Genomic DNA, 26,221 nt, shown 5'->3' with positions numbered 1-26,221 from the left:
TTCATTTCTGTGCCTCAGGATCTTAATTTGTAAAGTACTCAGTGATTTACAGTGAATTCAGTGTCTTTCTCAGCCTTTACATATCATACTCAGATCCCCTTTTGGGTTTATATGCTAACACTTTAAACTATCACAATACAGTTTTCATAGATTGTTGCATGATCCAGAATATGAACAGGTTATTATATTCGTTTTAAACAACATACTAGTTACCTAGTGAACAACCCTGTTTTCATTTGTAATATGTTTATAAAAGTTACATGTAGCACTGTATAAACCTATTTGCAAAGTGGAATCTGAGAATGAAGTTTGATCGTTTTTCTAAGTTCTTGGGATTTATGCTCTTTTGGGTTTATTACAAGGGCTTATCCTTGGCTCCTTTGGCCTATTGGTGCAGAGTGGCTCGTGCCCACGTTGTTCATAAACAGTCTTGGGTAGGGGGAAAAAAAGGACCCTGAATAACACTTCTAACAGAGCCTGCCCTCGGTACGTAGCTCACATAACTCTGAGGCTTGTGTCTCCAGCGTGATACAAACACTGACTTCAACAGTCCTTTGAGCAGTGGAGCCTTACAAGATCAGTATTGCCCCTGGCAAGCGGAGTATAAATTTGAAAACAGGGAGTCCACCATGGGTATGCTGCTAAGATACCACTCGAAGTCTTTTAAAGGCATATGGTCTGCACTAGCCACCTCCTCAAGGTTGTGAAGGACTCTACACAGATTCCCAAACCTGGGAGACTACATGAGAGGTGCTGTCTCAGACATCATTCAGACAACCCCCAGATACCTTTTATGAAGCCATCCGTTGTACAGGTTATTATTCTCTTAGCCCGAAGATTTCTGAATGACCATAAGAGAATCGTAGACCAGTTTCACCAGTGAAACTCCGGATGCCAGCTCAAGGGAATTCAGAAGCCCAGGGACATGGCCAGAGGGCATCAGGGCTGATGCTGCCTACTATTTTCTACAACTAGACTGAAGCCCCTGTTTCAACAACCAGAGGATATTTTCTCATGTGTATTCAAGACCTGAGTGCAGCAGGGCAATGGCTGAGTGTTGACCTGACTGACCTCAAGACATATAGTTCTGTGAGCCCAGCTGGGTGGCAGCTGGAAGAACACAGGAGCACCACGACTGCTGTATAACGCAGAGTCTGCACTAGGGTGCTCGTGGCTTTCTTTCTCATAGGCCACAACTCATCTTGGGTCTCTTTCAGGATGTATTGCCTTGATGTCTTCAGCTATGCTGTCCGTGAACCTAGCTAAAAGCGAAGAGGTCTCTTGAAAACAACGGCTAACAGATGAAGAAAAATCCACACAGAGCACTGATTACAAAATGTAACTTCCTCCTCTTATTTTAGAATAAATATACGTGACATGCAGGATTCCAGGAAAGCTAAAAGTTCAGAGGAATCTCACAAAAGAATTAGTGAAGAACTCCCATAGTCTGTTCCATGTCACCCTCCTTCCAGTGCCACACTCAGAGGTTGTCTTACACAAGGAGAAAACACTGCTTTATCCATCAGGAAGGCAGTGGATACTCCATCTAGTGCTGGAGTTAGCATACGCACCAGCAAACTGACATACAATTTTCAATGAACTGCCAGGACAGTCTGAGGACAGTTAAGATGTTTCTCAGTACTGACAGAAAGAGATAGAAGGGGGAAGGAATAATGAAGATCATAACTTCATCAAAATAACATAAGCCCAACAACCTGTTACCTGTTTGAAGGTGGATCAAAGGGTAGATGAACTGGTTGGTTTGCAGGGTGCACATGCTTCTGTTCTGAAAGTGTCAACATTTCATTCATGAACCTGCCCTCCTCTTGGGTACTGCAACACTGCATTCTCTAGCTGTTACAGGACTGTCAGCAAGACAAAACACTCATGTGCAGAGAAGACAAGAACAGCAGTGCATTCCAGGAGCCTCTCCTACCTCCACCATCTTCTAAGCAAAACCCACGCTCCCCACCTCCCAATCCACTTCTTCCAGAAAACAAATTTCTCTCCTAATCTAGGCTTTCGCCCCTGTGACAAAGGTGACCCTGAGGGCCATTATTTCTGAAATGGAAAGGGGGCACACAGGTTAGGGGGGCACTAAAAGGTTCCCAAACCTTTTAGCCCGAATTGTGTCTTTGATGCTCTTCACAAAGGTCACAGAACTCCTACAGCGCAACTGAGACCCTTGACCAGAAGTCTCGCACTGCTTTAACAGAATGAAAAATGTGTACATCAACATGCATTAGAGCAGTCAATCAGTATCATGGGCCTTCATGAAAAGCACCTGTAGAATTAAAAAAGCTAAGGGTAGGGCTCAGTCCTGTGAGTACTTCACAGGATAGAGAAAGACAAAGCCTCTGTAGAGGCTGGGAAGAGTTTCCCAACTCTGATAGAGTTGGGAAATTATCCCAAATTTAAGGATTGACTACTGGTGCAGTGCGTGCGAGTACTGCAGAGCTAAGCCTGGAGCAAATCTCTCTCAACTGCTAAACATCTTCCGGAGTTTCCTTCAAGAGAGCCGGAGGGGGGGAAAAACAAGACAAAACAAAAAAGAAACAAAAAACCCACCCCTCCCCACACAAAAACATGTACACAGTGGAGAGAGTCAGGGAACTCAGGAATTGAACTAAATCAAGTGTGGCTACATCATACAAATCAACAAGTTGTATGAGCAGGTAGGACAGCCCTTCAAAATAACAGGGGAAAAAAGCAAGTAAAATCCATGCTCTCAAAAATATCCCAGAAAGATATCACAAAGCACTGTATTCAGAAATAACTAATGGGAACTGGAGACAGGAGAGAAATGTATTTCTGCCAGATGAACCAAGACAGAAAAACCCACACATGGAAAAGCTAATTACTACTTGTTCAAAGAGAAGCAAACTGAAGACAGCAAGTACTACTGCGGCTCCTTTGCGCTGGTGCGTTTTGCCAGCTAACATAAGCAGTAAGTGACCAGAATAAAATACACCCTCTAAGCAACAAATAATTAGGAGAAGAGGGGCAAAACAAACGTTGTGCTTAACTAGCAGCTTTGGGTAATATGCTGAACTAACTCTAAGGGTCCATTACAGCCCTAGTGGATTTTCTACCATCAAAGCCCTTTGGGTTTCACTCAGGAATATCAATCAGATTCAGATCAGTCCTTATCTTTATAATTGGGAGGACTTTCCTCCTGACTTAAATTATTGTCATCTAAAAAAAAAAAAAAAAAAAAAAAAAAAGCACCCCTTTGAAGAGATCCACACATTTATAAAGAGCTAATTACATTGCTGAACATCCAGAACAGACTCATTATGAACTCACCATGTGGCACAAAAGTCATTTTTATTAGTGGCCTTACTCCTGCATCAAGCAAACCGAGTAGTGAAAATCCCTGCAGAAAATCCAAGCGTTATGAACGTTACCCTCTAGCATGCTAGGTCTCAGCAAGTAAGACAAAACACCGTAAGACTGCAACAACAAAGAGTTTATTAGAGTCTAGAATATATAATCACTGTACAGAAAACATTCCGAGTTAAAGTGTGAAATACTGAACCTCTCACTGGGCATTCTGGTTGCTGAGCCTGTTAGTTATGATTTAATTGGCGGCCTACAGCTGGCTAACTTACAGCACTTAAAAAAATTTTTGCAAGCAGGGAAGAAATGATTGTCCTTTCTAAACGATAACATTGCCCAAGGTGGGAAATAAAGAATATGAATCATATTTAAAACTTATTCAAGGTGCAAAGTTGGTGAGAGGGGAGGAGAGGAGATTGCCATAGTTTTGTGTTTTTCTGCACTGAGAAACTGTAGCCTTTCTGTTGTATTCTGTACACAGCCATATTCAGTACAGCAAAACTTTCCATTTCTAAATAAGAAATTATATTAACAGGTACAAGAATTTACCATCTAATGCCAGCCTCTTCCAGTTATCTTTGGCTTGGAAGGAAGTTGCTTACTTCAACCTTTGTGGCTCAATTATTTTCACTAGAAAGAAGTGCAGTAAAGTCGCAGGGTAAAGGATGGAATAAACAAACATCTTCCTTTAAAATATGCTTATTTTTAAACCTTCCAATAATACAGATTCAAAAAGCTGCTCTGTCTCCTGCTCTTCACACTACCCAATGTGCAGCTTTTGCCTTCTAAAGTTATTTGGGAAAGTCCACAAGGTGCTTGAGAAATCTCCTCCTCCATCATGTGCTGAGGCTTGTTTCCTCCTCAGGTAGGTGGAACGCTTATTTTCTCCAATACTAAAAGAAAACAAAAAACACAGTAGGACATTTATTAACCTGGTTTACATATAACTTTTCTTCTCAGAGAAGAAACTGAACTTCGGGTTTAAAAACATTGTAAAGCGCCTAAAGGCAGGTGATTTTCACAACGCTTCACTAGAACAAACAGCTAGGAAACCAACTCTATCCACCACTTGACAATTAGTTATTCTACACAGTCCTGCTGGTACAGTTCCCCTATTTTATTTGGCATGCAAGATCTGCTCCTCCAGTAGGAGGAACAGCACAAAAGCCCTGTACTGAAGGAAAGAACCTACAATTGCAGGAAAGTAATGGGAGAGTAACGCTTAGAGATACCTAAAGCCAGTTCGCAGTTATAGTTTAAACCGAGCTCACTCCTAAACAGAGAGTAACAAATCATTAATATAACCCTAAATCAAGCAGCTACATTTTATCCCATCCCCAGGTTTCACTTTTCTATCACTACTTAACCTAAGCCCAGGATGCAACTCCATTTGGAAATTTACAAGGAAAATGAAATAGGAAACTAGTCACTTCAATTGGCGTTTTTTTGTGTTTTTTTTTTTAAACCCCTACAGAGGAAAGAAACAAAAAAATTGTTAAAATGAAAGTGACTCTCTGGGGGGAAACAGCTATCCAGTCTTTATCAGTATGAACTGAAATTAGTATGTGCTTTTTCTCCTCTTGAGAAGTCTTATACAGTGCCATCAACTTATATTCTATGTTTAAATTATTAACTTTGAGACAATAGTTTTTTGATATGCACCAAGAAGGAAAGAAAGAAAGAAATACTATATAAAGAGGCCTGTAAAATATGTGATTAGATAACAGATTAAAGATGCATTAAAAAAATACAACTAAAGGCTTCATAACATGGTTTTGAACTGAATCCAATTTACAATAACGTTACAGAAGAAAAGTGTCAATTGGATGTCAAAATACACAGACTGCTTTTTACAAGCACTTTACTTACTACACATTGACATACAGAACACTGATACACAACGCTTACTAAAACCACCAGCCTTATTGAAAAGCTCTTAACTGGTGCAGCAGACAGCATAGATGGCTTGCTAGTGCTTGCAGGCCTATTTTGGAGGCAGTAAGAATAAATATCTATAGATAAACAACTAACCATATGCTGAAGGGCATTTCAAATGAAAAATTGCATGGCTTAAGGCTAATCTGCTGTTTAGGCAGGCATCATAATACCTATTAAGACTTTAAAAAAAAAAAAAAAAACAAGACAATTTTTACTACTTTTTTGAGCAAGGCCATTGGCAATTCAATGCAGCATTATACATGAAAAAATTGAAAGCTTCAATTGGCCATTGTATAAGATGACCACTTTATTGCAAATTCAATTATGCATTAATTGTTCATTTGTTCAACGATTTACAGACTCTGAAGACTCCAGCAGCAAGTTCTTTAAAAAAAAAAAAAAGTTGCCTTAAAGAGTAAAGATAATGATTTCGACTAATGAGGTACTAAATATCACTAAAGTACCCTACCTTGCTTGCAATACGTACAGAAGACATCTGTTACACTTAATGCTGATGGATTTAAAAAAAAAAAAATTTTTTTTGATGTAACTAGTCCTCAGACTCTTGTCAACTGATGATTCACTTCTGACTATTCTTCTTGTACCCTCCTTTTATAAGCATTAAATGCTCTTGCAGTGGGGAGCCTGCAAGTGTAGTTATTTATAGAACATGAATAAAGGCAATAATCTGAGCTCTGAAACTAGCAGAAATCCTACACCGCGTGGAGCCAAGAGATGCCTTAGGTACTTACAAAGCAACATATTACTGTTTACGTTTCAGGCACCTGAACCCAACGGCAGAATAGGAAAGCTCAAAGGACATAGGTGCCAAACTCTACAGTGCACGTGGAAGGGTTATGACTTCAGAAAAAAACAGCTCCAAAAGCCTCCATGCTGGAGTCCAGTGTCAGCCAATTGGAAGGGTGAAAAACCTGAAGTGAGACAGCCGGAGCAGGCCTACATTGGAGGCTGTCACATCTGCTTACTTACTGTCTAAAATGCAACGCTCACGTGAGCGGGGGCTTGCTTTTTTAACTCCCAAAACATGAATGGAAGATGTGATGTATGCCTGCCGTTCTACATAATAACCTGTGGCTTTTAACACTGTTCCTTGGAGCTAGAAGCCTTAGGTTTAAGTTCTTGGCATCTTTAAATATTCTGAACAAATCCAGTCTGTGATTTTTAAAAGCAGTCAGAAGCGCTGCAAAAGAGTCAAGCAAGAACAAGTCTGACTGGAAAAAGAAAAGGTCACTTGAATCAAATCTGTAAACTGGCTTACTAATACAGACTTCACAAATGCAATAAAAATTATCTGGGAGAGTCTGGCAGTCACTTAAAAATAATGAAGTAAAAAGATTATGTCTAAAGGAAAAGAAAAAAAGGTGAGTGTCTGGATGCAATTAAAAAGAAGGTCTACGCACCTACTGGATGCACTTTAAAGCTTAATCTTGCATCTTTGCAATGATATGAGCGTCGTTTTTTAAACCTCAAGGCAGATGCTAGATATTTTTCACCCTGCTTTACGAAACTACCGACCTACACCCTGTAATCAAAGCAATGCATCATGACTGACAACACATATGCAACACTTCTACATAATTACACTTCCCTTTTTCGTGAAAAGGATCATCTTTATTACATATATATGCAGACAGAAATGACATTTTTACTGCTTATCCTGCACTGTAATGCTGCTCTTGAAAATAAAATTATAGTTTACAGCAAACACCAAATTAGGTGGATAGTGTTTAGCTCAACGGATAGCCGTAACAACTGTTCTCTTCACAATTTGTATCAGATTTTCATCAGCCTTTTGGAAAAGGAACTGATTAAAAAAATACTGACACTAACCGGCTTCTGAGATCAAGGTTTCATTTTTCCTCTGAATTCCATGTCTTGTTATGAGACTAATACTTAAGGCAAACAGACAGTGCGATAACTTAAATCCCTGATAAACAAACTAAAAGTGTCAGAAAGCTTTAAAGAAAAAAAACATTATAAATTCAAAGATGAAATCAAATGCTTTTGTGAACACAGTTTTACTGAACAGGGGAATTAAACGTTTTATTATCTTATAGTGGTCTATAGTAGGACAGCACATACACAGGTGGCTGAACATTTCATTCTTCACACTACAGCAGGGATTTTAATACTAGAAGTAGCAGAGACAATATTCTTCCACTGCCACCTCAGAGCATTATCAAGAATCAAAGAGCAGTTGAGGATGGAAAGCACCTCTGGAGACTGTCTACTTCAGGTCCCCCTGCTCAAAGCACAGTCAGCCAGAGCAGGTAGCTCAGGACTTCGACCAGTCAGGTTTTGAGTACCTTCAAGGATACTATACAACCTCTCTGGACAATCTGCTCCAGTGTTCAAACACCCTCACAGTAAAAAAAACAAAACAAAACAAAAAACAAACAAACAAACAAAAAACAAAACAAAAAAACAACAACTTAGTTTTTTTTTTTTTAAATAGTTTCCTGGGTTTCAATTTGCACTCATTGCCTCTTGTCCCATCACTGAGCACCACTGAGAAGAGTTGGGCTCCACCTTAACCCCTGCTTTGCCCTCAAATCGGGTATTTTTACATACGGATAAGATGCTCCCCGAAGCCTTCTATTCTCTAGGCTGGAGTCCCAGTTCTCTCAGCCTCTCCTCACGTCAGATGCGTCAAATCCTTAACTATCTTCATGGCCCTTTGCTGGACTTGCCCCCACATGTCCTTGCCTCTCTTGCACTGGGGAGCCCAGAACTTGACACAGCACCCCAGACGGGGGCCCACCAGTGCTGATTAGAGGGGGAAGCATCACCTCCTTTGACCTGCTGGCAATGCTCTTCCTAATGTGGCCCAGGACAGCGTTCACCTTCTTTGCTCCAAGGGCGCACTGCTGGTTCATGTGCAACGTCACGTCCACCAGGACCCCCAGAGCCTTTTCTGCAAAGCTGCTTTCCAGTCAGTTGCCTTCCAGCCTGTTCTGGTGCATTAGGTTATTTCCCCAAATGCAGGACACGGCATTTTTTTGAGCTTCATGAGATACCTTCTGGTGCATTTCTCCAGCTTGTTAAAGTTTCTCTGAATGGCAGCACAAACATCTGGTCTATTAACCATTCTCCCAGTTTTGCATGTTGTCCAAACCCACTGAAGGTACACTGCATCCCATCATCCAGGTCAGTAATGAGGATGTTAAACAATATTGACCCCAGTATTGACCCTCGGGTCCACATCTCTAGTGACTGGCCTCCGGTGCACTTTGTGCCGCTGACTACAACTCTGAGCCCAGCAGGTTAACCAGTTTTCAATCCTCCTCAGCGCCCATTTATCTAGTCCATATTCCACCAGTATGCATATGAGGATGTTATGGAAGTCAGTGTTGAAAGCCTTACTAAAGCCCAGATGAATAATATATCCTGCTTCCCCCTAGCCCATTGCACTAGTTATTTGATCATAGAAGGCTATCAAGTTGGTCAGGCATGATTTCCCCTTTATAAATACACACTGACTACTCCCAGTCACCTGCTTGTCCCTCACGTGTTTGGAAATGTTTTCCAGGGTAATTTGCTCCGTCACTTTCCTAGAGACTGAGATGAAGCTGACTGTTTTGTAGCTCCCCCGACCCAGCTCCTTGCCCTTCCTCAAGACAGGGGTGACATTTACTTCCTTCCAGTCCTCAGGAACCTCCGATCGCCACGACCTTTCAAAGATAATCAAGAGTGGCCTTGCAATGAATCCCGATCAGGCAGTCTATAGCAGACAAACAAAACGTTGCCTGTGTTGGTCTGCCTGCTAATCCTGACCCATAAGCTCTCAGCTGGCTCACTGTCTGTCCCCAGGTAGAACCCCACGCATTCCTGCTGCTCTCTCACATAAAAGGCAACTCTACCTCCTTGCCTTCCTAGTTTGTCCTTCCTAAAGAGCCTGCATCCATCCATGGCAGTGTTCCAGTCATGTGAGATGTCCCACCTCACGTCTGCGATCCCAATGAGATTGCAGCCCTGCAACTGCACACAGGCCTGTAACTCCTAAGGCAGGAGGGAGCTTTCCCATAATGTAGTCCTGCAGGCACTTCCTTATTTATGTATGCTTTAAGTGGGCCCTCCTCAGCCCTCTTCTGTTGATTAGGAGGTCTCTTTTTGTCCACATGAACCTGTATCCTTTGCTTGCCAAACAGATCCACCATGTCCTCGCTGGACTGTGGGTAATCTCCTTTCCCTCCCCAGTTGCTCCCAATTCAAAGGTCTCATCATGATGGTCAACCTACCCCACTTAGGTGGATTCTGTCTCTTCCTAGCAGTCCCTCCTCCTCAAAGAGGTTCCTATGGTCACAAAGACCAAATCTTTGCTGCTGACATCAGCTGTGCTACCAGCTGTTGTCCCACAGGGTCCATCCACTCCTCAACACCTTTCTCCCTCACTGGCAGGATTGAGGAGAAAGCCACCTGGTTTGGACAGAAGTAGTTAATGCTTGACATGCTCCAACTCTCCCCTGGAGAGCACTAGGAGGTAATAGTCTAAGGGTTGGACAAACCACAGAAGTCTCTCCACCGTATGCCTGATCCAAGCCCCTAGCAAGTAGCAAACTTCCACAGACAGGTCAGGTCAGCAGATGGAGGCTCCATCTACCACAGCAGGGAATATGTGAGAATCTCTCTCTACTGTCATTCACTGCTTCCTTCCTGGTACTGCTGCATGGCTCATGGTCTGCTGGCTCAGATGCTTTCTTGGTCAGACCTTCCAGCCCCTAATCTGCTATCAGGGCACTGGATCTGGATCTGCAGGTGGATCAGGAGCCATCCTCTAGATTCCAAAAATCACAAACTTCCAGCCTTCGCCATTCTGGGAGTCTCCATTTCCCAAACTGTTAAGTACAGACTCTGCCTGCTCCTCCTCCAGTACAGTTGGGGTTCAGGCTCTTGTATCTGCAGGGTCTCAGAAAAGATCCAGTCAATCTCTTTCTTGTCAGTCCTGATGCTGTGCAGTTTGCTGACCTCCTTTTACAGCTCCTTTACTTGGTGACACAGATACCACCACCACACATCTCCTGCGAGCAAGGAGCCCATCTCCTGCTGCTTGTGCCTCACTGAGAGGCCTTAGACACTCCCTGCAGCCCCAGGCCTGCAGAACTGCCTCCACCCTCAGAAACTCCATCTGGATTGAGGCCTCCAACATTACAATGGCTGCTGGGGACTGTGCTTTGTGGAGCGTTGCCACTGTTGCAGGGGACCTGGGTGCAGAGTTCCCGGCCTCCTTCTGTGCATCCTGCTGAGCAAGCTGCAGCGTCTGTTAGTTTGCATTCCAGCTAGCTATCTTCATCAGCTCAGAGTACTGCACAGAAGGTTTATTCTGTCACACAGTAGATATATCTGCAGGAAGTCTATCAAAGGCAGGAAAAAAGGCAATTCACCCTCACTCATTTACTTCAAGACCAGACATTAAGGAGTTCTGGATCCTTCTCTCATAGACCTCAGGCTTTCCAATTTGCAGTTCTTACCCTTATGAATACAATGAGTAACATCCCACAAAAATGAATCAATTATATGCAATAAAACAAGTTAACCTCAAAACATAGAGCTTAACTCCCCAATTTTCCTCCAAAAAAAGGAGTTTCAAGGGCACATTTTAAAATCTCATTTCGTACTGGGTAACCCTGTTCCATGGCTTCAGAAGAAAACAAGTACGGAGCCAACGACCAACAAAGAGCTGGCTCAATTTGAATTAATCAATTTAAAATCTTATTAAATTCTAGATGAACATGAAAAAATATGGTCCCTTTTAAACTATTTTTATTAATAGCTCTACCCGACAAAATGCAACTACTGCAGAAATACTGGTGCAACATATGAAAATATCCATTTATCTTAAAAAAAAAAAAAAAAAAAAAAACGGAATGATGCACGTTTTAGAGCAAAACCTGTTATGAAAATCCATGAAACGCTCAGATCTGATTCAAATGTTAGATTCCTCTTACTGTACATAACTATTAATCAAAACATACACATACCTATCCAAAATACCTTAGACAGTATGTTTGCTGAGGTACTTCAAAGAACTTTCTAGCACCACTGAGGGCTTGCTCCCCAGTCTCGGAAGAACACTCTTTGAACTTGTTGAAAATGAACTAAAACACCATAAACAAAGAAGGTAAGCACTGAACTTACTGTTTGCCATCTCTCACCTTACCCAGTTCTCAAGAAAGACCACCAACGGAGAAGCTACCTCACCTGGGCAAACTTGTGTATCTGCTCCACCACAGCTGCAAAGAGGGCATGGACACTTTCATCAATTAGACTCTGCATATAATGTACAGCTTCTTCATCGGATAGGTCCAAACGGAACTTGTCTTGCACCTGGGGCAGGGGGAAGAGACGAGAGGAAAAAACTCTCATCAGTTAGAGTACGTACTAGTATACCTCATCTACATAGTAGCTAATATGATTTAATTCTCTTCTAAATTTCTGCAACGGAAGTAATTACTCCTAAATTCCAACACATCATTGGCAATTCACAACTTTATATGAAATGTCTACTTTTAAATTTAAACTGTTATGAAAAAAGAACAAGCTATTAAAAATTTTGGTGCATTTTCCCCCTATCTTCAGCTAATCATTTCAAAGCCCCAAGCTAGAAAGTCAGAAGTATCTGGACATAAGAGTCTAAACAGAACTGAAATGCTTTTTTTAAAGCATGAAAAGGTGAAAAGGAGAAAAGACTCAGTATTTGCTCTGAGAGAGTGAACGCCAGCTTAAAAACAAAACACAAATCCTTCAAAAACCCATATCTTCGACATATAAAAACCTGAAAGACTCTGGGTGAGCCTAACAGCTGGTGAAAGCCTGTAACGTTTCTTTATTCTAAGTTTAATTTCAGACAAAAACTATATTTTGGAAATTGCAAGGCAATTAAGTGGAAAATCTAGAATCAGAGGAAATCAGTCCTGTCAGAATTGATGTTTATATTGCAGGTGAGAACTTGATCAACTCCACTTACATCTACCATCCATGAACAGTTGGTTGGAGACACTGCTACCTCTGACATCATTTATTCTTTTGACAGCAAAATATTTCAACTATTGTACCAGTATTTTAGATGCATCTTCCCCGGTACTTGCAATTTGTATATGAATTAAAAGCTGAAAGCATTACAACTAAGAATAAAGCAACAACATTGAATTTCCTTGTTTCAGCCTCAGGCAAAGCCTTGATCCATGAATATTTACAGAAGTAGAGTGAATGCCTTTTTGTGAATTCCAACTAACTCCATGGCAATAGTTCAGGACTGCTCCAGATGGTATCTCTCAGAAGCACCTTTACCACAGACATGTCTTCAGTAATTTTCAAAACTCATTCAACCAGCAACACACAATTAGCAACAGCTTAAAAACATCTGCAAAAAAAAAAGATCTTGCTTTTCAGGAACTTTATTGCTATTTTTAAATGAGAGGAACCCAAGTAAGTTTGGCAGACATGCCTTATGCCTCATATCACTTATGAGAGGCAAATTGATAAGTAACTACTCTGGATGAGTTCTAATAATCCAAAGTGCAGATCTGAGGAAATGCTACAAATACCATAGCACCATTTTCTAAGTTTTTGGAAGAGTTGGCGATGGAGCAAGGTCTGCACATAGGCAGGACAAACATTCAGAGTCCTTCTGAAAAAAAAAAAATTAGTTTGTTACTGGTATAGCACTGATACCTTTGGGTGCTCAGTTTGGAAAGCCATTTGTGCTGTTCAAGAACTCGCAATGAGTCCATGACCTCTCAAAATAAAATTCAGGAACCTAAAAATCCCAGCGTTCTCTAATTCTAACCAAATCTTTAAAATTCCTAGCCACCTTGCAAACTAGTGTTGATCACTATTTTAAAATTACCCAGCAATTTTACATTAATTGCAGAAAATGAATCATTGCAGAAAATGAATCACCTTACTTTTATACTCATAAGATAAAGTTTGAGTGATGTGAGCTCTTGTGGAGACCACCATGTCCATTTACTTCATTATGCAAGAGCCTGAACTATAGGTGTAACCATATGAAATGTTTTTTGCATCAAGTCTGTAGCTTCTGGTTTTACCCATAAAAATATCTTTTAAAAGAGTCTTTATAGTGAGAGAATCCATCACATTCTAGGTAAGTTGTACCAACGATTAATTGTTCCATTTAAAAATCATGACTTATTTCCTATCTGAATTGGTCCAGCTTCCATCCCAAACAGTTGAACCCACTAAAACTTTTTACATTAAAGAATTGCCCATGAGAAATCTTTCTCATGTGACAACTATCAAATAATCTAAGTCATTTCTTAACCTTCTTCTGATTAAATAGACTGACTGTAAGGCAGAATCAAGTTTTTCCTGAATACTTTCCATTTATTAACTGTTTCAAGCATTGGCAAAATGGTAGACAAATTATTTCAGCAATGTTCTTAATAGGTTGTGTTACTGAGATAATACAAACTGCTCTTCTCTCTCTCTCTCTTTTTTTTTTTTTTTTTAATCTTTTTTATGTACCAGGGATAATGCATATGCAACCAGCCTCTATGACAGCAAAATACTCAAGAGATTTCAGTTTATCATTACTTGGCATCCTTTTCAAAGGAAATGTATTCCAGAATTGTGCCCTTCAATGCTACAATAAGAAGCATAAGATAGCCTGCCAAGTATGGAAAGATAACACTGCTTCATTCAAAATATAGTTAAAACTCTGTTGATGTGCTTGAAGTAAGTATAAAATGAGTTTTTCCTCAACTTCCTCTTAAAAAGAATTTTGATCCATATGAAAAAATAAAATAAGCTGGAAAAGTTCAAACTCTCAAGGAAGCAAGCAAGACAGAATTAGAAAATATTTCAGGCTATTATAGATCTTTCATCTTCATAACACACATGAGAAGAAAAGCCTTATTTTCTCTCAAAGACATTTTTAGAGGATTGATAACCAATAAAGCACACAGTACAATGTAACTGAATTTAATGGGACTATTCACACACTTACATTTATGCATAAGCTTAAATACCTTCCCAAATCAGAGTATATAAGTCTAACATGTTTATTTTCATGTTCATGGAAAAGGTGACGCAATAAGCATTCAGCAAAAATGCTAACCGTAGTTTCAAAAAAAAAAAAAAAAAATCACTGTCATGACAAATTCTTTTATATAACTCTAATAATTAAGCCAATTCAGCCATCTTCTGATCTGCTCATAGATTAACATCTCAGAAAGTCTAGGACTTACTAATGTTAAGATTCTGTCTCATTCATATGGAATTAATGGCTATTTAAATTTCCTACCACCTTCCCCAGGAACAGACTAACACACTGACAATATGTGGAAAGAAATTTACCCACAGTTAGATCCTAAAATAAGCGTGCAATTTAACAGCAGAATCAGATGCTGCTGACAACTAGATCTTTGCATGAAAGTTTTTCAGCACCGCAATTAAAAGTAACTGCTGCAATCTGAGAAAAAAAACTGGCAAGATGAGAAATTACTTCTTGAGCTGTAACAGCAGCAACAAGATTAATATACACTGGATTAGGGTTCTTGCAACAAAACCGATAGGAATTGTTATTTGAAATCTCTTAGATGCAAAGCAAACTGTACACTCTGAAAGCCAACAGTTTCTCACAGAGCAGGCGCTACTTAGCAAGATTTCTGTATGGTGTTAAAAAAAGGAAACAAATTTTGGGGTCAGGTTCCGATGAGTTACACAATTATTTCACTATAAACACTTAAGAAAAATGGGCACCATGAAGGTGTTTGTTTATAAGTTTATATGAAATATTTACACAGAATTCTCACTTTAGCATTTTATTAAGCAACTCTTCTTCATTTGCTGTTACCATCATTTCTCATTGTTAGTCAAAGAGAACAGAAATATACTGGATCAGTCTAGTTGAATTGTTGCTTTGTTTCCAGAAGGAAAAGTTTTAAACCTCACACTATACACACATAGTAATTTTAAACATATAGTCCATCAGGTCTCAATAGTAGTTTCTGAATGCTTAAGGATAAAAAGGTTGGATAAAGAACTACAGCATCAATGAAAATCACAATATTTCACCTTCAGGCTCAGAGCTGTCCACTTCATATCCACCTGCACAGCGTATGATTTAGTAATAAATAGAGGGTAAAAACCCAAACTCAGTTATGTGAATTTGTACGATTAGGAATTTTGTTATACTTCAGTTAATCTGAAGCGTCGCGTAAGAAAGCCATTGATAGTCATCAAGGCACAAAGTTTTCCAAGAAAAAAGTGAGAATGGGAAGGGGAAGGGGCCATGACGATTAACCAGAAGGGACAGTTCAGAAGAAAATACAGGGGGTAGTGGGAAATAGTGAGAGGGAAGTACTGAAGTATGAATTACTTTGAGTTGGACTAATAAATCAAGTCTATAAAAAATAAATACTAAAAAGTAGTAGATCTTTACTTTCTTCAGTCTTTCAGAGAAGGAGAATTCAGCAAGGTAAGAATCTGAGAAAAGGAATATAAAAAGGGTACCCTACAATGTAACCAGGAAGAAATACTACTATGCACCATGGTTATCAGAACTAAATACTAAAGGCTTATCAAAATGTAGTTAAATCATAATCGAAGAAAAGCATTATAAAAGGAGGAACTGAAGATTCAGCAGCTACCTCAGCTTCCCCAAGCTAGAGATGAAGGAGTCAGAGGTCGAGCACAATGTGTAAACACACTACAATAACGTACACGCGTGCCTGCGTGTGTATTTCTAAATGTAACTGAAAGCATTAACTAGGAGATCTTGTGTTGCACAAAGACAAAAAGCACCCATACAGCAGCACTCATTTTTAATATGGGCTAAAGCTGTACTTTATTTGTAATGAGATCAGAGTTTACAGCTACATCGTTATGCTTTCTAGAATAGTCTAGGTGCAAGTTTTAAGGTGCCAGCATATAGGAAAAAAGAATTAAAAAAAACAGACAACAGGTTTGACTACATTTTTGCTGCAGAAGGACTATCAGGTCTCAGTCAAAATGAGAATTACCTTCCCTTCTCCTAGCCTTCCAAAAGCGGTGTCAAATGGTCACATCTTCCATAGCTTGTAGAAAACCCAAGATCCTATTGTAACACAGTCTGATCAAAGTAAACATATACTAGTATCCCATATCCTCGTTTCTGGGATACAAAAATTTCCAGACCATTTGCCTATGTAAAAAGAGAACACTGTAATAGATGGAGCAAACTTATTCCATTAGGGCCTCAGACTGCAGTAGAAATTAGGCTATTTCATGGAAAACACTAGTACTAAATAAATAGCACTAAATAATAACACTAAATAAAACACATACATACCTGTTTTAAAAATGGAAAACTTCAGAAAATAAACTTTTAGGTCTATTTATGTTTCATGTGATGATTCACTAGAACCAACGAACCTGCAAAGTTAACTCAGGGGCAAAGAGATCATAACATCAACCAGAACAATGCACAGCATTAACTGCATAATATATAAGTTCATACTCGATTTTTGCTTGAAGTGTCTCCAAGAACTCAAAAGACTGATTTTTGAACAAACTATCAAGTGTGTTGTACAAAGCACAAGTTGATTTCATTGAAAACTCCCAGCCATGCCCACTGAACACTGGACAGCAATAACGAGGAAAGAAAAACCTCCCAAAATGTCCAATCATCATATTAAAAATTGCAGTTAAGCATCTAAGGTAACAGAAGGGCTATGTTCTTCATTCAGGTGATCTTATCTCCAGATTATCCTTTTCCCTTTTGGTAATTTTGCATTTTTAGATGCATGACAGGCATAGTATTGAGGGGTCATACACCATTTCAGAAATACTGCTAGCGCAGTTAAGTGCACTTCATTGCAAGTTTTCAGATTTTTCACTTACATTTTGCTCCTTAACCACAACCTCCCCCCTTTTGGAGTCATTCCACCCTGCTCTGTCAAGTTTGACCTACTCTACTATAGAGACCATAGCTATCCTTGAATTAAGCTCAGGAATTTGTTTTTGACTAGCAAGCACTTTCTCAACTGGAGTCAAACGTGAAGCATTCGCCATTCTCACGAGCAGTTCCCAAGAGCATTGCTGAAACGGTACCTAAAACGAATTACTAGGTTCTTAAGGTTCAACATTAAGACAAATATTTTTACAAAGTCTCATGACGCTTTTACAAACTTCTCAGGGCAATATCGGCATCCATACTTCATGGACATCTGCAGCTAAACTTCATACAATTACTGAAGACGACAGTAATACATGTTGAGCAAGGAGATCACATACACATGACAAGTGTTTCTCAAACAATCCTATTGATATTTCATTCTCACACTAATTAAGTCAGTCATTCTGAAGACTGCTGGCTGCTCCGGTATTTCTGCTTCTGGCAACATTAACCAGCACTGTTAGTGTTTACTGTAACTACTAGCTACATAATTTTATCGCTAGAATAAAGGATTGCTCTTTGCAAAGTCAGCTACTTAAATTTAAGAGAAAATTCAGTATCGCTTTGATTGGGTCATAACATGCATTGGACATAAGCATCCCGACCATTGCTAAAATTGGAGGTAAAATCATTTAAGAGCAGAATAACAGAATGCTCAGTGAGGTTTTCATGATTATTTTTATTGCTTTGCCCTAAATTTTTTACCAATAGTCAGCATTCAGTGTTCAAGTAGCAAAAACAGGTTTTAAATTCCTGGCTTAATCAGTATCACATTTCATCTTTTCCAGCAAAGGATTTTCTTGCTTTCCTCATTGCTTGACTGCAACATGTTCCAAACAACACATTATACAAACTACTCAGATGCTCTATTTGCATGAATAATTTTATTTATAAGGCTATTCTGATATCAGCTGTTGTTTAAGACTTTCATTTGAACAAACTGCAGTTTCTAAACAAGTCTGTGTAGTCTTTTGCAGCGCTTTTTTTTTTTTTTTTAAATAGAAGCCAGTAAAGGCATTAGTGAACATCTCTAAACTGAACTTCCACAAAAACAAGGGTTTCAGCCTCTGCGTTATGTAAAGATGATATTGTTCCAGCTCAGAATTTCATCATTTTGGCCAAAACATGTAGTCAAATAGATGGCATGATATGAAGTAACATGAGCAAAGGTGTGTTCTCACATACAATTCAATTTGGGGTTTATTCCATATTTTTAGATTTTGAAATGAATTAATATGCGTGCATAAATCATCAGCCCAGAAACGCAAGAACAGGGTGTGCAGCTGCAGCATCATTACCCAAATGGATAGAAAGATGAACGTCTGTCGATGCAAAATAAGCTCAGCATTACTGTGATGCTTTTACAAAAAATAAACCTGTCTCACTTCCCCAGAGCAGGAAGTAAACACAAATACTAAAGCAGAACAGACCAACCAGACAACACTGAGTTTATTTCTCTTACACAGGAATAAAACTAAATCTCCTCTTAGCGTTAATAAATCTCAGAAATGTTTCATAGCTCCACCTTTTAGAAACGTTGCCATTTTCAGACAGCTGAAGAGGACAGATATTCATCCACTCCTGTCTAAGAAAGCATGCCAAGCATTAGAAGTCTCTTCTGTTTTGCTAAATTGTGAACTCAGCACTTAATTATCCATTTACTGACTTCGGGGGAGGACAGGGAAGGGAGAAAGACAACAGGGAGCTTTGCTACAATCCAGATGAAGTGACTGGCAAAACTCCTCATAAATTAGTTCAAGCTTAGGGGGAAAAAAAAAAAAAGAAAAAAAAAGATAGCTCCAAAACACTTTGTGAACCTCAAGTCAAATCATATCCCTGCTTCAGCTTTTCTGCCTCTAGGACAGGAATCATTTTACTTGGATATGTTCAACGCCAAATAAACAAAATGAAGCATGCCTCCTCTCCCTTCCTGCCAGTTTCCAAACACTCTTATAACTCATTTCTTTCTTACCAAGTGTGGTGAGACCTAGTTGTGAAAACAGTGGGGGCTACACTCTGTGGAAAGAAAACTATCTACCTTGCAGAATCATTTGAAATTAGCCTTTTCCTGCATTTACCAAAGGTGCTATCAAAACTGAAAAGGGCTCCTTTCACAAACAGCAGTTATTAGAAAACTGAAGCCAGGTATTGGAACCATACCTTCACAATAACCTCGTGGATAAATGCAACATTTGCAGCATCTCTGCAACACCTTCTTTAATCAATGGGCACTTGAAATGGAGTTCAGTCAATTAGAACACTGTCCTTTAATGCCTGCCGAGTTCTTTGTGTGCCAATGAATCACTGGTCCCTGATGTTTTCTAATTTAAAGGTCAAATTTGCTACGAAGGACAGATACAAGCCATCTGGCTTTGCTGCAGAAAAATCAAAAGCTTTTTTTTTTTTTTCCCCCCCTTTGGTTAAGAGGTGACAATGCTGAATACATTCATTATATCTGAAGAGCAATGGTCTATCTATTCTTTATGCAGAATTAGCATTATAATTGACTGTAGATTTTAGTCACTACTACTTAAAAGTTATAGCACTGGCTAAATTAAAAAAGCAACAATTAGCAATAAGAATTGCAGCTGCACAGAAAAAAAAAGCAGCACCGGCAGGAAAAAAAAAAAAAAGTGGAGGATCAGCATTGTATTTATCAGTTATGCGTTGACAAGTCAACACATACAGGTTTTTGCCCAGTCCTTTCTCTGAAAAACCTGAGGAGTATAAAAGGATAAGTGAATAGTGGAAAATTTAAAAGCAATTTCCTTAGAGGCAAGAGAAAGCGAGAAGTAAACTGTGGAGAATCTTCTACTGCTTTTCAATTTAGTTTCATTTTGTGACATTTTTGAGTCAAAGTGGGTTTTCAAGAGAGGCCTAAATCAGAGGGTGGCAGCAGGAGACAGTGTCATGAACCATGAGGTAAAGCACACTAGACTGACTGACAGTTTTCTTTATTTAAGTGGTACAAGAGAACAAAAGAAGATGAAAGGAACCAAAAGGACAATTAGTTTCAAGCTCTACAGCTATTTTTTAATCCAAAAAAAAAAAAAAAAAAAAGTGGGGGTGCATTTTTACCATTGAACAAAACATCAAGAATCTTAAGAGGGAAGAGGACTCCTAAGATTTGGGGAGGATGGTGGTGAAAGGAGAGGCAGTCAATTTTTGTGCAGCTGCTAATCACTGCTGGAGATGAACAGTTGGTTGAAATTATGTTTTCTATACATATTGACAGAATAACTGTGGAATTTGAAATAAACAGCAGAGCTTTCATTATTTTTTTCGAGCCAATGCCGACAACTGATTTTTAGTCTAATTTTAGGTATGAGAATGTATCAGCACCGATTTCATTTCTGAACAGGAATATGCTGCAAAACAAGTAACAACGTATTGTCACATTTGAATAATTTCTAAATCTACATCTTCAGTTGAAGTCTTTGGGAGTTTCTGGTACATTAACACTAACAGGAAGAAAATGCACGTTGTTTCCTTTCCCTGATAGGTAAAAATCAGTTTTGGAAAGGCTTGTAACAAAACAGAATACAAGAAACAAAGCCACACAAAGTGGCAAGTGTTATTTATTTACAACTAATTTACTCTGTCTATCACTATCATAATGCATTCCTAGAGATGCAATTTGTAAATTTATTTTTATTTAGAATATTCGTAGGCTTGTAAAAATTAAACCTCATCCAGGCTTTAAAAATTAGCTATATTACCTCCTGAAAGTGAGGGAAAAGGGGAATATCAACATTATTTCCAAAGGAAGCCTTACTTGGCAGCCTGCTGTTGCATCTTACCATACTCTTCCTCATCAAGCAGGTACTTCCTGCCACATAAAGTGCCTATCAGAAGCAAAAGGGAGGCATTAGGTCACTTTGCAAAGATGACGATTAGACTGGAACCCAAGCTAGTATCCAACAGCGTAATGTTTTCACTTTGAGCTGTCAAACTGGTTGTAGGAATTAAGAAAGGTTTTTCTTCTATGAGCTTTATGGAGTTCTTTAACATATCTAGTTCAAAGGAAAGAGTTCAGCCAGTGGATGAATTAGCTCACAATACATTCATTTCAAGTATGTTATGTGACTATTTTTTTTGATATTGTTAAGACAAACCTGCATAAATATAGTTAGAATAATTTATACCTACTCATAACAGCAGCATAGGTGCAACTACTGAAAAACTCCAACTGAGGATCACTTTACTGAACAAATTGTTCATTAAGCCAATTGATGTACAATATTCTCTTCAATAAACCTTTCTCACTTTAAAATAAAAAAAATACATTTTTTCCTACAATATATATTTCCTTGTAACTTAATCACCAAACAGTAAAGGAGTATTCCAATTTATTATCAAATTTCAATAAAGGCAGTCTGTTTTGTTTCCTCAGGGACTTGCCTTCAGCTACCTTCGAGACTGCAGCCTCACTAGCTCACCAGACCACAAAATCGAAAAGGCAGGCTCGACAAAACAAAGAATGAGTATTTCTACAGCACCAACAAGGAGAATGCTGGCTATGAACTTCCACCTACACCGACAAGCAGGATGACGTCTTTAGATTTAAAAAAAAGTTTGTAAATCTCTACCTTTGTCCTCCATGAAAGTGATATCATGGCTGAAATGGCTATTGACTTGACTCAGGCATCAAAGGTAATTTAATTTTACAGATCAGTCCAAAATGGATCTTTAGCTAATTTGAGTCTGTTGAAACATATATAGATTTTTTGTTCAAAGCTTGGGAAAAATAAAAAAGAAAAAAAAATCAATTGAGATGCTGAAAACATTTATTTAATTTTCTAACACAAGGTATACTATTATCTTGTTAAATGACTGAATAAACTTGTCCCTCAGCCCAAGGGATGCAAGACACCTAGTTCCTTTTTTATTAGTACTAGCAAAGTTCGTAACTGATTTGAGACAGGCTATCAGGCATTTAATATCCAAAACAGTTTTCTAATAAACATTGTCTGAAACCCAACAATGGCATATTCATCCTTCTGCACTGGATGAAAATGATTCTGATGCTGGACCATTTTATAGCTGACTTGCTAAAAAGTAACTGGTTTTCTTTATACTAAAAAAGAAATCAATAAACCAAAAGCAGAGAACTGTTAAAAAAAAAAAAAAAATCTCACTGATGCTTTCAACATAGTTAAATGCACCTGGCAGGTCATAATGCCAACTTTATAGACGTGTCCTCTGCTCACCTACTCTTTAGAGACCCCATTACAAGATATAATTTTTGCACAAATTGTGTATTCAAAGTGCTATTCTTTAACTAAAAGGACCAAACCTGATCAGAATATTCTTTGGAGCTATAAACAGCAGAACTGTCAAAAACTATGAAAGCTTATTTAAAATAATAACACTTTGGGAAGGGTCTGGGAGGGCTGTTGAAAAGCGTGTAAGATGCATACAAAACCAACGCTTATAACAAGCTAAATGAATTAGTTATCTTTCTGGTAATATCTTACTGTTCATTTTAAAGGAACAAGTACACTGTAAGCAAATGGAATGTGAGAAAGTAAAATCCTCAGTACAGTAATTGCATCCTTTTATAATACTTATTTTGCATCAATTTATTTTAAGGTCTTTGCTTTTCCCTAGTGGAACAACATTTGAAAACGCAGAAGCTATTTGGAATTCCTTAGCAGAAACACGTGCCTTAATGGTTCAATGGTTCTAGCTCTTCTAACATTTTAAACTTCTGAGAAGAGAACAAACGAATCTGAACCAGTCAAGAGGTTAAAAGTGATAATTCTTCAAGCTGCAGCACTGTCCGAGTTCAGTATCACAACAATAAATTTTTGCATTTGATCTAATATTGAACTGTCATACAGCAAATACACATGCATTCATTTCATGCCGAGAAGGGACTACTATTTATACTTTTATAAGACAATCTAGAAATAACCACATTGATCTAATTCACAAGCGTCAGAACGTGCTTTTAGATTTTGCTTCCTCCCATGATCTCCGATTGGATACAGTATAATCCTGCTTTACATCACTGGTATTTTAACTACTGTATTATCACTGAACTCTAACGTACTTAAGTAGCTGTAGAGAAGAATTACTGGCTTTGAAGTTTGTATCCTGATATACTATTTCAAAAAAGGGTCTGAAATACTCAAATATCGCTAAATTAAAGAAAAAAATCTTCACAAATATTTTACAGAATTTGACATACTAATACCACTCACTATAGAAAGCAAGTAGGGAAAAACCCCTGGACAACACCTCCATGAATTTTACAAACATAAAAGATGACGCCAAGATATTAATAAGAAGCAAGGATATTGCATCTTAATTAGCAGTGAAAACTGGGAGACTCTGTGATAAGCTCTCTGTGTCAAGAGAGCTCACAAGAAAGTATTCAAGGCAAGAACGAATACTATCAGGGCAAGCAACAATGAACTCTTGACAGAGATGAAAGAGATTAAAGTAAGTAGCCAGTCTCAAGCTCAGTGCTGCAAACACGAAAGGATCAACACTTTTGGAATCTAAAGATGTCAGTTTGATCTCTCAATGACTATTTCAGTCAATGACAAACTTTCCAAAATTAGCCCCTGCAATAGCTATAGACCGTCTCTGAAGTAAAGTTTTTTGTACTTACTGAAAAACTTCTGGATTTAAAATAAATTGACTTCTGATAAAAACAAACACATACTTTAATCTCTCCCATGATTTATTATGTATCTCTTTGCAGACTTTGAAATCTAAGAGGTTTTTTCTCCCCGTACTGTATTGCTGAAATTGAAAAAGTACTGTTTTCAATTTTTTTTAACAGGAAGCCAGAACAAAATATGGTCTTCTTTATAAAGAAGAAATTTATAGAAAGGTGTTGCATACATACTATTGTTAAGAACGTCTCAAGTCAGCCTGGGATTCTGGTATTATTCTTGGGGGAGTCAAGACTACTCCCCTCAATAAAACACGGGAAATATTGTTTCAGTTTTCTAATTTAAGTCTGTATTTCTCATGTTGTAGGCCAGTAACCTATTCCAACCTAAGGTGTTTAGGGATGGAGATACGTTGTTTTTCATATGGGAAAGAATTAGGTTTCAGTTTCACTGGGAAACAATTAGGGGTGGGAGGGCTGTCATATTTTCCACTAAATACAGCAGTTCCGGCTAGCCTTTCCGGAAATGAAACTGAAAGACTATGTGATCTCTTAGTGTTAATTTGGAACTACGAAATGCTGAACAGAAATGCTCATATTCTTACAGGACAGAAGAAAGATTCTGTTGGAGTGGGTCACAATTCATTTTTTGCAAACTCTACGAGAATTGCATTAGAACATGAAGTATTAGTTTAATGATTCTGAATCTTTGCTTTCATAGCATACTGAAAGCACTGAATACCAGCCTATTTTAGAGAAATTACACCGTTCTTGAATAAAAATTGCACTGAACTGATTTCCACTGGATACACAGGCTCCACAAAGTCTTCTGCAGAATTAAAACAGATAGCCTTCACTGTAAATCAGGTTATAAAAAAGCCAAGATGTGCCTAAAATGCAAGTGTAACGAAATCAGTTTGAACATTTATCTAGTACTCTTAATGTTAACTATTGTTAAAGCATCAAACAGAGAAGAATGATTCAGCTTTGTGCAGAGGAACAAAACTAGAATTAACGGACACGTTTCACAGAAAATAAGAGTTCGTGTTTACTTTCAACGCAGACTTCTTGGTGAAGAAGATGTAAAACCACTGAGAAAATGTATTTGTGACTTGCAGGATTCTAGACTAGCTAGAATAATCTCTTCCGATAGTCAGAGTTCATTGCTTCACCTCCTAAAACAGTTTTGTTTTTTCCGGAACACTATTCTCAGGAGAATGTTAAAATATAACTTGTAACACAATGCCAGAACAGACTGCACAGTACTGCATAGACAAAAGATTTATTCTGTATTTACGGGTCCATGCGCTGGCTGATCTCAACAGTACATTCGTCTATCTTTAACTTCAATGATTCTAGAAATTGTTCAGATTCCATAGAATAGGAACAAACACCTTCAGGTCACAGTTATTTGTAAGTCGTCCTAAAAAACTGAAAATTCCACAATGTGAATATTTTGGCTATTGAAAGACAAAAGAAGTTTTCCAGTTACCTTTTTTACAGTCTTGTCAGGTTCAAGAGCGATATCTGGAATGTTGGCATCCACCATAAGGGAAAATAAGTTCAAGATCAAGTTGGAATACCTAAGTAGAAGGGCAGATTAGGTAAAACACTTTGCAAACTGTACCAAAGATGGTATTTTGTGAACAACTTCATTTAAGGAAGGAACATATTGCCTTAGATAACATGAACTGGCAATGTTTAAGAGGAGATTCAGTCCAACTATTGTGTTATGTATGTTAAGCATGCAAGATATCTGATAATAGCAATGAAAGCTTTACCACCCTCTCAAACTGCCAACACTGAACACATTCTGCTCTGGTTTTGTTCTAAACTTCTAAAAATCGTCATAACATTTATTTAGAGACATTCCAAATACAAATTTTAAATATTTTAAGATTTAATGACATATTTTCTACTTCTAGTATGACAGACATATGTTAGAATACGGATTCAACAATTACTTATTAAAAGGGATAACAGAAATACAGCAGCACTACCTACAGCATCTAAACAATTAAACCTTCACAATTACAGAAAAATAATTTTTTAAGTTGCAGCATGGGCATTTGTCAGAACTGGCTGAATATATCCCTTTACCATTTGAGTTTAACCAGAATTAAGCCTGCAGTTGCTCAGTGAAACTGCAGTAGCTTGGGTAGGCATGCTGTACTGCTGAAGTATAAAGGTACACATAAAAAGAGGGGGGGGGGGGGAGGAAGGAGAGACACTGCCATTGTTGGAGTTTTCACTTTTAAGATGGTGGTGCTGGAAGTACTTGTGAATCTTTAAAGAACACTGTTTGGCCCTTGCAGGAAGTTAGCTGCAAGTTGCTTTTTCAAAGGATGATTTCCAAGCTGTTCAACAAACTGAAGCTTCCTTTACTCTGTAAGGGGACCTAG

The 26,221-nt window shown here is 38.4% G+C and overlaps 1 protein-coding gene across 2 annotated transcripts in view; it reads right to left on the bottom strand.

The window, feature by feature from the left end:
• Positions 1–3,451: 3,451 nt before the first annotated feature.
• The window catches only part of LOC104138510 (phosphatidylinositol 3-kinase catalytic subunit type 3), a 77,373-nt gene continuing 54,603 nt past the window's right edge, over positions 3,452–26,221 (bottom strand). For both annotated transcript variants that reach the window (XM_068925127.1, XM_068925128.1), the window contains exons 23-25: positions 25,312–25,402; positions 11,497–11,622; positions 3,452–4,232 (exon numbers count right to left, since the gene is read on the bottom strand). In XM_068925127.1, coding sequence (XP_068781228.1) covers positions 4,218–4,232; positions 11,497–11,622; positions 25,312–25,402 — 232 coding nt within the window. In that variant the 3' untranslated portion in view covers positions 3,452–4,217. The remainder of the gene's footprint in view (positions 4,233–11,496; positions 11,623–25,311; positions 25,403–26,221) is intronic.

This window comes from Struthio camelus, chromosome W (assembly GCF_040807025.1).
Source record: "Struthio camelus isolate bStrCam1 chromosome W, bStrCam1.hap1, whole genome shotgun sequence".
NCBI lineage: Eukaryota > Metazoa > Chordata > Aves > Struthioniformes > Struthionidae > Struthio > Struthio camelus.
This window is presented reverse-complemented; position numbering and strand designations above follow the sequence as displayed.